The sequence below is a fragment of the Phycomyces blakesleeanus genome, assembly GCF_001638985.1.
Source record: "Phycomyces blakesleeanus NRRL 1555(-) unplaced genomic scaffold PHYBLscaffold_16, whole genome shotgun sequence".
In the NCBI taxonomy this organism is placed as follows: Eukaryota; Fungi; Mucoromycota; class Mucoromycetes; order Mucorales; family Phycomycetaceae; genus Phycomyces; species Phycomyces blakesleeanus.
The window spans coordinates 557,522-572,928 of NW_017265149.1; the positions used below are offsets into that span (position 1 = coordinate 557,522).

Genomic DNA, 15,407 nt, shown 5'->3' on the forward strand with positions numbered 1-15,407 from the left:
GTTTTTCTTTTGCTTGTACAAGTAGACATAAATGAGACCCGCAAGTCACTAGGAGATAAACTTATAATATCTCAAAGTGCTATAAGGGTATTAGGTAGAAAAGCGAAAAACAAGATAAAAAGTATAAATGTATATTATCTGAATTATCACAATATGGTAGGTGGCGGAATTTTGAGTTCGAGATTGAGTTTTATTGAAATGAGGTTATACCAATAATTGGAGGTATCAAGGTGATTTTCCAAGTGAATACGAAGGATTGCCATAAGTTACGTTGTGTCGATGATGCAAAACATAACAGACCTACCTAGCTTTTTTTTTTAATTTTTTTTAAAGAACTCTAGATACTAACTGTAGTTATATATTAATAAAAGTGAAAACAATTAGCAAATGAATACTGGAGAAGAGACCAAAGTCTATCCTTTTATTAGAAGGTTCAATTGGCATTGACAAACCAATTATTTCAAGCTATGTAACATACATTAAATACCGAGAGTTATGTTAGATATAGAACAAAAACAAATGGTCTAATTGTGCCTTCAGTTTACTCAAGACCAATATCAAGTTGTTTATTACAAAGGTTGATTAATTGACAATTGTAATACCAATTTTACAGCAGCAATAACTTGGGTGCTTTATCAGAATGTACATTTAAGACTGTATTGGATATTCTACTTACAAAAAAGCAAATAATTTACTTTTGCAAAAATTATGTTTTACAAAGAGAAATACTATAAGATGACGATATTATTTTTATAGGAAAAAAAAAGGTCATTTGGTATTAATATTTCTCTCTCTTTATGAAATAATAAAGTATTGCTTTATCTCCAAGCTTGTTCTTTTTGTTTCAAATTTTAATATTGCAATTATTTCAAAAAAAAATACTTAACTTGCACTATAGACTTAGAATCTCAATCTGGTCAAACTATTATTGCAGTCAGCAATTGGATTGTAGCTGTAAATAACTTGGTAGTACTAAAAACCCTTGTATTCCTGTATTAGAATATGCGACACAAACTTTATTTTTAAAGGGAATACATATTGTAAGATAGGTTCGTTGCCTTTAATAAATATAAATGTATTCTGCGTAGTTTTTACGAAACTGTTAATAACGTTAAATAATTGTTGGTTGTGTGTAAAGTTTTCTAAACTCGCCTAAATAGCTGCGAGTACCAGCGAGTCTCATACTATAGTTGATGGTATATTGTTTGTATGCTTATTTAACAAGTCAATCCGTACTTTTCAGCACAAATACAATGTTTTCTGTTGGGATTAAAACCAAATTCAGAATATTATTATACACCTCAAGTCTCTACAGCCAAAAATCGTATAAACGATTGAGGCAGTATATGACATACTTAGCATAAAAAGAAAGGTGTAGATTTGGCGAGATAAGTTCAAGTTTATAAAAAGCTTTGCACTTGTGGAAAATGCTTTAGTTATTGATACGCTAAATTAATATTTTTTCCTTGAAAATTTGACATGAATGAGCTACTACAGAAATGTACAGAAAGAATCAAAGGCGTAGATATAAGATTTTTCAGTACATCTTTTAACACAACAGAAGAGTATATAACACCAAATCTCTCTAGCTTTTTGAATTCAGAAACACTCAAGAGAAAACATAATAGATCCCTCGCAGAGTTCAAAGGTTTTGTAGATAATGACAGTTATTACTGCTATATTTTTCATTGCATACATACAGAGAAAGAGATATAACAATGACTTTAAGCAATATATAAGTCTAATGTTTGAGTATGTGTGCCTACTTCTTTATGATATTATACCAAAATAATAAGAAAACAAAAGTTTTCTTGCGATCAAGAGCATAATACATGACATATTCATTTTGACTGGCAATTTTGCATGTCTTCTCAGTTAGCTAATTCTCTTTTAAGTCATAATAAATTTATTATATTAAGTAGTATCATACTAGAATAATTAAAATCGTAATTTTTCTTTCTGTATTTATTTCTTAACATATGTGCAAGTAGACTTTTTTTGCAGTGAGTTCAAGTTTTGATTAGCTAAAACTAGGTAATTGAATTAGAAGTAAAGTAGTTTAGTTTGGATATCAAAGAACTTGATGATTTATTCACAAAAATACAATCAATAATTTGAAAATTTGATCTACTCTAAATATAAATATATTAGCTGGGATGGTCCAAATCCCAGTGTATGCTGTCGCAGGTCAGCACCATATTTTACTAGCTATTACATTTCTTCTTCGTGCCTTGTCCAGATCCAGAGGAGAGGGGGTCCAACGCCAGTCCATTCCATTGATTCTTTTTTGATTTTTGATTTTCTTGTTTTTTGATTTGATTTTTTAATTTTTTTTTTTGATTTTTTTGTTTTTTTTTTTTTTGCTTTTTTTTATATTTTTTATGATTTGCTTTTCTTCATTTGATTTGATGAAATATTCTATTCTATTCAATTGTATAGTATAATCTGTTTTGATATTTTTTTAATAGACATGATGTGTCTTGATATGTCTTGTCTTCAATTGATTTGGGTTGATTTGTATTGACTTGATATGATTTGTATAATGTTCATGGTCATAGATACTGAGAGTGACTTTGTTAAAGGCCGTCTTTAGATTTGATTTGAGAGAGAATTTGAGAAAAGTAATCTTCAGATTCGGTGAAGAGAGACTTTGGAAAAAAACCACTTTCTGATATGAACCCAGAGAGGCTTTATTAGAAAACGCCTTGTTTTTTTAGCCGAGATAGATTTTGTAAAATGACATCTTCCGCTTTGATTAGAAAGATCTTGTAAAAGGACACCTGAAGATATGTGACAGGAGAGCCTTTGTAAAGAGTGCCATATAACTTGAGTGGAGAGTTACTTGGTAAAAGAACACCTTCCGATTTAAGCTGAGAAAGGTTTTGTGAAAGAGAACCTTCTGATTTGAGTTGAGAATTGGTAAAGACATCAACAGATTTGAGCCAAAAGAGACTTTGCTAAAGGACACATTCACGTTTGAATGAAGAGAGAGAAAGGGACTTTGTGAAAGAGAACCTTCCGATTTGAGTTGAGAGAGAGAGAGTTTGTAAAAAAACGCCTTTAGATTTGAGCGGAGGGATGCTTGGTAAAGGGACACCTTCCGATTTGGATTGAGAGAATTTGTTAAAGACCAACTTCTGATTTGAGCTAAGAGAGAGTTTGTGAACGGACACCTTCAGTCTTGAATGAAGAGAGACTTTGGAAAAAGCGCCTTCAGATTTTAGTAGAGAGAGTTTGTGAACAGACATCTTTAGTCTTAAGTTAAGAGAGACTTTGGAAAGAGCGCCTTTTGACTTGAGTGGAGAGATATTTTGGAAAGAACATATTCCGATTCAAGTCGAGAGAGACTTTTTAAAAGGACACCTTCAGTCTTGAGCCAAGAGAAACTTTGTAAAGGACACATTGTGATTTGAGACAACAAAGATTTTGGAAAGCAGTACCCTCCAGTTTGAGTGGATACAGAGACGCTTCGTTAACGAATGCATTGTTTTTGTTTTTGTTTTTGACATTGTTTTTGCCTTGTGTTTTTGATATTATTTTTTTTCTTCTTTTTTTCTTCTTTTTTTTTTTTACAAAATATTGGAATGGATATTGGACTGGACAATAGACCCCCCCTTCCTGGACTTGAACAAGGCACTGGACCCTATACTATACAACTGCGAAATATATATATTATTAGTTCTAAGATATTTGATACTCTAATTAACAGCGTAATATTTTTGTGACGCCCAACTGAAATGGGTTCAGTTTTGTTTTGTGTTGTTTTTCAGAGAAAACACCAAGAGCAGGATTCCTTTGAATAGCCATATTGTTGCTATTGTGTTTCCGTAGTTCCTTCCGAAATATTTTCTTGCTTGCTGATGGAGGCCCGTAATAGATATACTGGTGCCACAGAATTGTCTGCAAAATCCATTCGGGGATCGCCAAAACCTTTTTTTTTATGTATGAAACTACGGCCTTTGACCAACGTATAAAATTCATATTTGAAGAAATTGTTGACCCAGTGGAGATGCTTGAAGTGCTTTTGGCCGACCCATGAAATGGTAAGCTCCTGGGTTGTATAATTTGATGGTGCATTTTTGATAGCTTGATACAATTGACTTGATCACTTGAATACTTGAGGCGGGATATAGTGCTACACACAATTTTCTCGTGGGAAAGATTTACTACTGGATTGAATTTCCATGATTTTTTGTAGGAACGGGGGTATATAATTTTCTTAATGTGAGTCAGAGACCGGCCACCAAGTAGCTTGAACACCGTGCAAAATGCTTGATTTTCTTGGTTGATTGTATTGGTGAGCATCAGGAGACTTTGCATATTTTTGTTACTGTCCTCTCATTCCACCTTTGATAATTTCTTTTTTTGTCCGTTTTTTTTTGTTCTTTTTTTTTGTTCTTTTTTTTTGTTCTTTTTTTTTTGTTCTTTTTTTTTGTTCTTTTTTTTTGTTCTTTTTTTTTTGTTCTTTTTTTTTGTTCTTTTTTTTTTCTAATTTTTTTCTTTACATATATATATATATATATATATAAACATCCACTTTTTCTTTTTGCGTTTTAGAACCAGTCTGATATTGGCTTCCTGCTTGACTGATTCTGTCCTCATCAAACTTTGACTTGATAGTTTGCTAAAATTAGTCTCATGATATGACCTTTGATTGAATCTTGCTTTTCATTGGCAATCACTTGCGAACGTATTTGGACCCTATATGTGGGTTGTTTGTCCCTGCTATACAGACATTGCCGGTATTGCTTGCTTTAGCCTACTCTTCTTGACAGCTCTGAATACGACCCGGTTGACCCAATTAATCAAATCTTGGTTCTATATATCGACCAAATTTGAGGACAGCTCATGATAGACCGGCATGTAATCAAATAAAGGTTGCAGTTATTCACTCGAAGCTGTATATAAAACATTCGTATCTTATCGACTTGATAGTAGATAATGTACTTGCATTATATCTACTATATTTTTCAAGTATAATAGCTATTGCAAAAAAACCAAGCTTGCATTTCCTGACAGACAATTTGAGTAGAAGTCGTATAAAAAAACGTGGTTTCTCAGGCTTGCCACTGGCATGTGTTGTACATTTGAGATAATTTTAGCATCAATAAACTTGACTTATTGATCGTTTTTATTATCAGTAATCTTCCTCAAAGTTCCACGAAAGATCTCATAAACCGACTATGGGTGCATTTTTAGAAGCTGCTTATTGTTGGATGTTGAATCCATTTAGAAAAAATTCAATTCTTACTAGATTTACGCCAAGATATGTATCAGCTATGCAAAGTCCATTAGACTGAAGCAAGGTCTCAAAATTTGAGACCATTATTCCAAACGACACTAAAGCCAATAGAAATCAACTTAAAAAGTTAATGGCTAACAAAAATAACACTCATGTTCAATAGTTTAACATTTTAGCATGTATTACCATGAATCTAACCGTGACTCAGACAAGACCAAAACAAAGAAAACCCAAAATCCATGATTACGGATATTAAAGAAATTCCAGAAGCAGCCGAATATCAACAGAAAAAGAAAGGCACGCATCGATATTAAGAAACACATATTCAACGATATACAAGTAGACAGCAGAAAGATAAGTAAAAACTTCAAGATATTCGAAAATGGAAGGCTTAACAGCGACTGCCTCGCGACAAAAAACCAAATACGGATGCAAGAGAGATAACAATAAAGAGCCAACAACAAGATACAGAGACAGGAAAAAGAAGGCTTCCAAGAATAAACACAATAGTGTACAACAACCAGACACACAGATTGGAAAGACGGATTTCATAGAGAATAAATGCATCTGTGCACAACAACCAGACACACAGATTGGAAAGACGGATTTCATAGAGAATAAATGCATCTGTGCACAACAACGAGACACACAGATTGGATAGAGGGATTTCATAGACAATAAATGCATCTGTGCACAACAACCAGACACACAGATTGGAAAGACGGATTTCATAGAGAATAAATGCATCTGTGAACAACAACCAGACACACAGATTGGAAAGACGGATTTCATAGACAATAAATACATCTGTGAACAACAGCCAGACACACAGATTGGAAAGACGGATTTCATAGAGAATAAATGCATCTGTGCACAACAACCAGACACACAGATTGGAAAGACGGATTTCAAGAAAAAAATTGCATCTGTGAACAACAGCCAGACACACAGATTGGAAAGACGGATTTCATAGAGAATAAATGCATCTGTGCACAACAGCCAGACACACAGATTGGAAAGACGGATTTCATAGACAATAAATGCATCTGTGAACAACAGCCAGACACACAGATTGGAAAGACGGATTTCATAGACAATAAATGCATCTGTGCACAACAACCAGACACACAGATTGGATAGACGGATTTCAAGAGAATAAATGCATCTGTGCACAACAGCCAGACACACAGATTGGAAAGACGGATTTCATAGACAATAAATGCATCTGTGCACAACAACCAGACACACAGATTGGAAAGACGGATTTCATAGAGAATAATGGCATCTGTGCACAACAGCCAGACACACAGATTGGAAAGACGGATTTCATAGAGAATAATTGCATCTGTGTACAACAGCCAGACACACAGATTTTAAATAGATGTATTTCAGAAATTAAATACCTATATGAATAATAGTTCAATATGTATACTGATAAAACATAAACTTATGACTCACAAAAATTTTATAGAAGCAGTGAATAAAACAGACGTATGTGTATGAAGCAGATAATCTAAGCTGTATAAAAATCTTTAAAATAAGTAGAAAAACAAAAATAAGTAATGATGATAGATCATATAATAAGTTTCTTCAACGGAACTTTCATACTTTTGACAAGTATTTTATAGGAGTCTGTACTTGAGAATGTTTACATTTGGCATCTGACATCTCATTAATCTGCTCTGAAAAAAACATCAAATGCGGACACAAAGTATGTGATTGTTTTTATCTTATGGCTAATACATCCTTAACTAATACGGATGACAAAGGAAACTTTGTAGACCAGACTGTTTTTCTGTTATATCAATTGGTAACTATGGTGGTAGTCAGTATTATTTCATTAAGTCACAATTGATGCGCAGCACTCGTAGTATTTTCAACATTCCGCTGATCTTCATTGGAATTTATGCTGTCTTAAATTCCAAAGAAACTAGATCGGAAATTTTTTTGAAAATTATATGCAGATTTAAGACAAAAAAGACCAGCAAATGATTTTTTTGGTCTGTATTCATTGAATGCGGCCTGTTCAGAGGAGAAACATAAAGCAAGGGAACATCCAGTTGGAGGAGCAGTGAAATAGACCATGTCATAAAAAGCTTTACAAGGTTTGCTCTAGACATTGTCTTTTATCTGTCATAAAGTTTATATAATAGATTGGAAATAGTTTTTCTGTGAGACTTGCTCTTCAATCATCAGCTTCTTAAGCTTTTTTTTATAATGAAGAAGACTGAATTAGACCAAATGTTTGGACCCTTGGCTCTTATGATGTACTTGAGTAAATGTCATTTGTTCAATCTGAAAATGTTTGTCATCTTCATAAATGATAGAGTTTATCTGATTAAATACGCTGTTTTTTTAGTTTGTTGCATTAAAATATATAAGAATTTTGACATTACTTATACTTTTTTTTTGAATAACCATACGGACAAGATATAGAGCCCAGATATATCCTATGAGAGCTTCTGCATAAGAAGTTAGAAAAATATTTCCGATGGAGTACACAAAACTGCAAGCAACCTTTACTATCTAACATATAACTAATATTAGTATTTATGTCGGTTTTGACGATGAGTAATAGATAGCTTACCTTTGTGGATATTTGTATTCTGCAGAAAGATTTGCCTATGAAAAACACAGAGTGTAGTAAGAAAGTAGATATACGTGTAAAAAGCAGTATACAAAAAAAACCTGAGATGAGGTGCAAGATTTGCAAGGCGAGTGTGCGATAGTAGAAAATAATATGAAAAATAGAGGGAAGAAAGGTATATGAAAAAAAGTGAAAAAATTGAAAGGTTGATGTTTCTTTTATAGATAATTTGTCTGATTTTTTTCTTTGCTGTTGCTGTTTTTTTTTGTGACAGGTACTACATCATTCTTTTAAGTATAAAACAAAAAATAAATGAAACTAAGATATTTTATTGTATTTATTTCAATTTTTACTTCTTTTAGTAATGATCTTCATGTAGTAAAAAGTAATAATTTAATTCTAATGGTTATCAATAATTTAAGACAAAAAAAATCATCTAAAAATGCAGCAATATATTAAAACAGGAATGTTTTCTTTTAAAAAGTACTAAATGATAAAAGAACATTTTTAAAGCAAATAAGTAAAAAGTAAAAAACAAGAGAGATTTTTATAGTTAAATGGTATAAACAAAGTTTAGAAATAAGGATTTTTCTCTTTTATTACTTAAAGCTGACCTGTGCTCTGTTTATATAATGTAATCAAATGTATGGACTTAAGGAAAACAAGCAGCAAACCAGTGATTTATATAGACAGCCAATTTACAAAATGTTATAGTGAAAGAAAAATATTTTGTGCCTATCACTTAAAGTTAGTAATAGTATGATTAGATTGGCCAATTTTTTAAGAGAGTAGATCCTTCATTTTTGAAGAGACCGTATATTTCTTAGCAAAAATGTCATTGGAATAAATTATAAATGATATTAAAACTAAAGAACAGAAAAATGGTCTACATAATTTGTATGACCATCAGTAGGAAAATACTTGGGGTATTGGAAGATCTTGAAGATGGAGTGATACACGTCTGTATCAACTAGTGTACTCTGATCGGCCTGAGAAATGATAAATTTAAGATGAGCTACATTAATAAAGATCGTCATTAGTTAAATATTGACTTGTTATCAGTAATAAGTAAAAAGAAAAAGCACTTGATTCCACTAATATTATTTTTGGGCTTTTGTCTCAAACTCCACGCAAAATTTGCTGGTTATAATATTATACACAAGCAGCTTTGTTATTGTTTTCTTACTGTCTTTAATACAAGATTAGCTTGATCTTATAATATGAACTTTTTTAATATGAAAAAACCAATGTGAGAATACTATATTAGAAATCATATTGCTTGATGATTCTACACAAACTTGACTACTTTGAATGTCTGAAAGTGTATCAAGTGTTTTCTTTAATGTCTATGATCAGTACTGTTATGCTGTTTGAGACAAAGCATTACGTTAAAAGTGACTCTTTATGCCATGGATATATATTAATTCAAAGAAAATCTGCTTTGAAACATTTTTTTCTTAAGTTTAAATAGTTCAAAAAGAAAACATAAAGTAAAAAAAAATTCTAGCCATATGAGACTATAAAGTACTGACCAGTAGTAAAGATGTGATGCCAAGTTTTGAAAATATATTTTAGGATCTAAAAAAAATCAGTTTTTATATATATATTAAGATAGATAAAATCTCTACCTTTTTGCAGTTATTTCTGTGCGTAAAGGTTTGTAGTTTTAAAGCAAGAATATTATATACATATATCAAATATTTATATATAGCAGTACTTTTGTACTTTTTACATATAAAACATATATATATATATTTAAATATTTTTTATTAATTAATTATAGTTAAGTGTTTGAATCTTTTTTAACTAAAACTATATATAATCAAAGCTTAATATAATTATAATAGCGGGATATTCAAAATCATATAACTATTCATTTATTTTTTATTTATTTATGTAATCATTTTAATATAAAGGTTTCTGTAAAGCCATTTTGCTATACAAGAATACTCAGAAATTCAGCATAAAGTGATAGTTATATTGCACTAGAAAATTACAGATTTTAGCTGAGAAGCATATGTATTTCGATTTATGAAAGAAATAAGCTACTGGGAATAAATAAAGATAAAAATAAGAGTAGAATGATTCAATTAAACAACAAACAGAAAATATAGCTTCTTTTCAATATGTAATTAATGAATTGGGCAATATATACTTCTGTAGATATATAATTGTATATTACATACAAAAATAAAAATTTTACTTTGTTGTTGTTTCTTTGGGATGAAAGCTGAATAAGTGGTTTGTGTAAGTCTTGTACAATATACCAATATGGGCTGGGCTTATACAAACCTGACTATTGTGAGAGCTTGTAAAAAGGCTTAGGAAAACACATTTTCTATACCAAAAGCAAATAGCTTGAGCAATTATTCAGAAACAGTTATATTTCTCAGCCATATGTATTCACCAAGCCATTTCAAAAAAAGTATATATAATGTAAGAAAAAGATCCAAAATATCATTCAATTCATATTAATCAAAAACATCATTCAATTCATATTAATCAAAAACATCAATTCATTCTTAAACTTTACATCATGCGCTCTCCTATAGTTCAAATCTTCTCTACTCTATGTTTTCTTGGACTCTTGGTAAACTTGACACAGGCAGCTCCGTATGCCCCTGGTGATTGGCGTTTGAAGTTTCACATGTATCGTCCAGTAGAAAAACCAACCGCAAAATGCATGTGGTATACCGCTAAAAATTTGTGTGCCTAAGACCATCTTGCCTTGTTTTATATAAATTTACTCATTTTGAATAGTATATAAATATATATTAATCAATGTAATATCGAAAATAAATAAAGTTAATACTTCTTTTTGTGACTTTGTAATATACATACTGAAACATAGAACAGAATAGATTCTTTGAACTTTAATAAAATAATAAGGATTTCCACTTTTTATATTTTATTCTCATACATGTATACAATATGAAATCTGTATTGTATTTATTATAAGTGGTTTCATTGAGCTTAATATCTCTGTTTTGGCTACTAAAGACAAAATATAAAGTATTGAGCTACCTCAATTCGTAGGCATGCCTATATAACTAACATTTTTTTTTGTTAAACGTAAGACGTATCGAATTTCTTTATAGGCTACAGAAGGTAGATATCTAAAAAATAGGGTTTAAGTTTTAGTGCAGCAATACTTTACCCTATTCAAAGAATTAAAAGTAGTGTTTGATAAAATAATGCTAATTTTATATCTTATTCAATATATATATCCTTGGGAAATACTCGGTGGATTGAATGAATACAATCTCTGTAATGCTTACATTAATAAGTATACAAATACTAGTCATATTTTTATTTTAAAGGGTTTATTATAGCATTATATAACAAATACAACAATTATAATAGGTAACGACAGTGAATTTTTTTTTTTACCATTTTCTATTGATAATATTCTTTGGCTGATTTGCGAAGATTATCTTGTATGAGCGTAAAGCTTAGCACTTGAAAATTATTTTGAAAAGTAGTACTTACCAATAGACACTATATATCTTTAGCCATAAGTTTGCAGTTCTAATATATCATTCACATCTCATAGTATATGTTGAAGTAGATAACCAATTATTTCAGACAATTTAATTTTATTACTTTTATATAGACAAGCCTGATAAAGCTCAAAATAAATTATTATATGTAGAAATGGTTAATTTGATTGATACTTTCAATTTGAAAAAAAGAAAACGGCTTTAGATCAATGAGAGAATAGACATCTCTTATGTGTGTGCGTGTGTATTTAAAACAATATATGAATGCTGGTTATAAGTAAAGATCCAAGAAATTAGTTAAAATATAGCAAAGATGTATTTAATGAATACAGAGTACAAAATTAATTTCTATTATTATAAAATCAATATATAAAATACATTTTTATTGACATCAACTATGTAATTGAATTAGAAGTAAAGTAGTTTAGCTTGGATATCAAAGAACTTGATAATTTATTCACAAAAATACAATCAATAATTTGAAAATTTGATCTACTCTAAATATAAATATATTAGCTGGGATGGTCCAAATCCCAGTGTATGCTGTCGCAGGTCAGCACCATATTTTACTAGCTATTACATTTCTTCTTCGTGCCTTGTCCAGATCCAGAGGAGAGGGGGTCCAACGCCAGTCCATTCCATTGATTCTTTTTTGATTTTTGATTTTCTTGTTTTTTGATTTGATTTTTTAATTTTTTTTTTGATTTTTTTTGTTTTTTTTTTTGCTTTTTTTTTATATTTTTTATGATTTGCTTTTCTTCATTTGATTTGATGAAATATTCTATTCTATTCAATTGTATAGTATAATCTGTTTTGATATTTTTTTAATAGACATGATGTGTCTTGATATGTCTTGGTCTGACTTGACTAGACTTGATTTGATATGTCTTGTCTTCAATTGATTTGGGTTGATTTGTATTGACTTGATATGATTTGTATAATGTTCATGGTCATAGATACTGAGAGTGACTTTGTTAAAGGACGTCTTTAGATTTGATTTGAGAGAGAGTTTGAGAAAAGTAATCTTCAGATTTGGTGAAGAGAGACTTTGGAAAAAAACCACTTTCTGATATGAACCTAGAGAGGCTTTATTAGAAAACGCCTTGTTTTTTTAGCCGAGATAGATTTTGTAAAATGACATCTTCCGCTTTGATTAGAAAGATCTTGTAAAAGGACACCTGAAGATATGTGACAGGAGAGCCTTTGTAAAGAGTGCCATATAACTTGAGTGGAGAGTTACTTGGTAAAAGAACACCTTCCGATTTAAGCTGAGAAAGGTTTTGTGAAAGAGAACCTTCTGATTTGAGTTGAGAATTGGTAAAGACATCAACAGATTTGAGCCAAAAGAGACTTTGCTAAAGGACACATTCACGTTTGAATGAAGAGAGAGAAAGGGACTTTGTGAAAGAGAACCTTCCGATTTGAGTTGAGAGAGAGAGTTTGTAAAAAAACGCCTTTAGATTTGAGCGGAGGGATGCTTGGTAAAGGGACACCTTCCGATTTGGATTGAAAGAATTTGTTAAAGACCAACTTCAGATTTGAGCTAAGAGAGAGTTTGTGAAAGGACACCTTCAGTCTTGAATGAAGAGAGACTTTGGAAAAAGCGCCTTCAGACTTTAGTAAAGAGAGAGTTTGTGAAAGAACACCTCCAGATTTGAGTGAAGAGAGACTTTGGAAAGAGCGCCTTTTGACTTGAGTGGAGAGATATTTTGGAAAGAACATATTCCGATTTAAGTCGAGAGAGACTTTTTAAAAGGACACCTTCAGTCTTGACCCAAGAGAAACTTTGTAAAGGACACATTGTGATTTGAGACAACAAAGATTTTGGAAAGCAGTACCCTCCAGTTTGAGTGGATACAGAGACGCTTCGTTAACGAATGCATTGTTTTTGTTTTTGTTTTTGACATTGTTTTTGCTTTGTGTTTTTGATATTTTTTTTTTCTTTTTTTTTCTTTTTTTTTTCTTTTTTTTTTCTTTTTTTTCTTTTACAAAATATTGGAATGGATATTGGACTGGACAATGGACCCCCCCTTCCTGGACTTGAACAAGGCACTGGACCCTATACTATACAACTGCGAAATATATATATTATTAGTTCTAAGATATTTGATACTCTAATTAACAGCGTAATATTTTTGTGACGCCCAACTGAAATGGGTCCAGTTTTGTTTTGTGTTGTTTTTCAGAGAAAACACCAAGAGCAGGATTCCTTTGAATAGCTATATTGTTGCTATTGTGTTTCCGTAGTTCCTTCCGAAATATTTTCTTGCTTGCTGATGGAGGCCTGTAATAGATATACTGGTGCCACAGAATTGTCTGCAAAATCCATTCGGGGATCGCCAAAACCTTTTTTTTTATGTATGAAACTACGGCCTTTGACCAACGTATAAAATTCATATTTGAAGAAATTGTTGACCCAGTGGAGATGCTTGAAGTGCTTTTGGCCGACCCATGAAATGGTAAGCTACTGGGTTGTATAATTTGATGGTGCATTTTTGATAGCTTGATACAATTGACTTGATCACTTGAATACTTGAGGCGGGATATAGTGCTACACACAATTTTCTCGTGGGAAAGATTTACTACTGGATTGAATTTCCATGATTTTTTGTAGGAACGGGGGTATATAATTTTCTTAATGTGAGTCAGAGACCGGCCACCAAGTAGCTTGAACACCGTGCAAAATGCTTGATTTTCTTGGTTGATTGTATTGGTGAGCATCAGGAGACTTTGCATATTTTTTTTACTGTCCTCTCATTCCACCTTTGATAATTTCTTTTTTTGTTCTTTTTTTTTTCTTTTTTTGTTCTTTTTTTTTGTCCGTTTTTTTTTCTTTTTTTTTTGTTCTTTTTTTTTTGCTCTTTTTTTTTGTTCTTTTTTTTTTTGTTCTTTTTTTTTGGTCTTTTTTTTTTGTTCTTTTTTTTTTGTTCTTTTTTTTTCTAATTTTTTCCTTTACATATATATATATATATATATAAACATCCACTTTTTCTTTTTGCGTTTTAGAACCAGTCTGATATTGGCTTCCTGCTTGACTGATTCTGTCCTCATCAAACTTTGACTTGATAGTTTGCTAAAATTGATCTCTTGATATGACCTTTGATTGAATCTTGCTTTTCATTGGCAATCACTTGCGCACGTATTTGGACCCTAGATGTAGGTTGTTTGTCCTTGGTATACAGACATTGTTGATATTGCTTGCTTTAGCCTACTCTTCTTGACAGCTCCGAACATGACCCGGTTGACCCAATTAATCGAATCTTGATTCCATATATCGGCCAAATTTGAGGACAACTCATAATATGCTGGCTTGTGTTCAACCCATGGCTGTATTAAATACTCATAGCTGTCGATGAAATTCTCGATATCCTATCCACTTGGTAGTAGATACTCTACTTGCATAGTGTCTACTATATATTGTAACCTTAATAGTATTGAAAAAAGCCAAGCGCTTGTTTCCTGAAGCCCATCTTGAGTAGTAGTCATATCAAATAAACGTGGTTTCTTAGATTTGTGATTGGTATGTGCTGTAAATTTGAGATACTTTTCTGCATCATACGCTTGGCTTATTGATTGTATCTCTTGTTGATAATCGGCTTGAAAGTATCATAGCAGATATTATAGACCCGCCAGCTGTATATTTTTAAGGACTGCCTATTGTTTACTGTGGAATCCATTTGAAAGTCAATAAGATTGCCCCTAGACTTGAGTTAATACATCTATCGACTCTGCAGAATCCACTAGACGGAACCAGAGACACACAAAAACTTGAATAATGTTTTTCTAGAACGCCAAGGGCCACAAAGGTTGACCAAATACGATTTATAGCTGCCACAAAACCAAACGTCCACGTTTTATAACTTAAAATTTTGGTATCCATTTTCAAGATCAAAAACCAGGTTCATGGTAGCCCAAACGAATTACATAGCACAATCCATAAACAGAGATATTGAAGCAATACGACACTCATGCGCTTGAGAACAAAAGCAGGAAACCCAGACAGGGAAATCTATTGACCCAATAGTCAAACGCCTGCGGACAGCAATCAAAAACAAAGAGAGACAAAAGCAGATACATG

The 15,407-nt window shown here is 31.6% G+C and overlaps 4 protein-coding genes across 4 annotated transcripts; 1 reads left to right on the forward strand and 3 right to left on the reverse strand.

The window, feature by feature from the left end:
- Nucleotides 1–3,702: 3,702 nt before the first annotated feature.
- PHYBLDRAFT_170636 (hypothetical protein) lies at nt 3,703–4,320 on the reverse strand (the record flags this gene model as incomplete). The annotated part of the gene is made up of 1 exon (XM_018436391.1): nt 3,703–4,320. One exon carries the CDS (start codon nt 4,318–4,320, stop codon nt 3,703–3,705), a length of 618 nt encoding a protein of 205 aa, XP_018289301.1.
- A 1,304-nt stretch (nt 4,321–5,624) lies between these two features.
- Nucleotides 5,625–6,215, forward strand: PHYBLDRAFT_147765 (hypothetical protein; the record flags this gene model as incomplete). Its single annotated transcript, XM_018431946.1, has 2 exons — nt 5,625–5,871; nt 5,947–6,215. The coding sequence occupies 2 exons, from the start codon at nt 5,625–5,627 to the stop codon at nt 6,213–6,215; spliced, it is 516 nt and encodes a 171-aa protein (XP_018289302.1).
- A 7,232-nt stretch (nt 6,216–13,447) lies between these two features.
- Nucleotides 13,448–14,065, reverse strand: PHYBLDRAFT_170637 (hypothetical protein; the record flags this gene model as incomplete). The annotated part of the gene is made up of 1 exon (XM_018436392.1): nt 13,448–14,065. One exon carries the CDS (start codon nt 14,063–14,065, stop codon nt 13,448–13,450), a length of 618 nt encoding a protein of 205 aa, XP_018289303.1.
- A 414-nt stretch (nt 14,066–14,479) lies between these two features.
- On the reverse strand, nt 14,480–15,209 carry PHYBLDRAFT_66458 (hypothetical protein; the record flags this gene model as incomplete). Its single annotated transcript, XM_018441645.1, has 3 exons — nt 14,480–14,698; nt 14,726–14,925; nt 15,047–15,209. 3 exons carry the CDS (start codon nt 15,207–15,209, stop codon nt 14,480–14,482), a joined length of 582 nt encoding a protein of 193 aa, XP_018289304.1.
- Between the last annotated feature and the right edge of the window lie 198 nt (nt 15,210–15,407).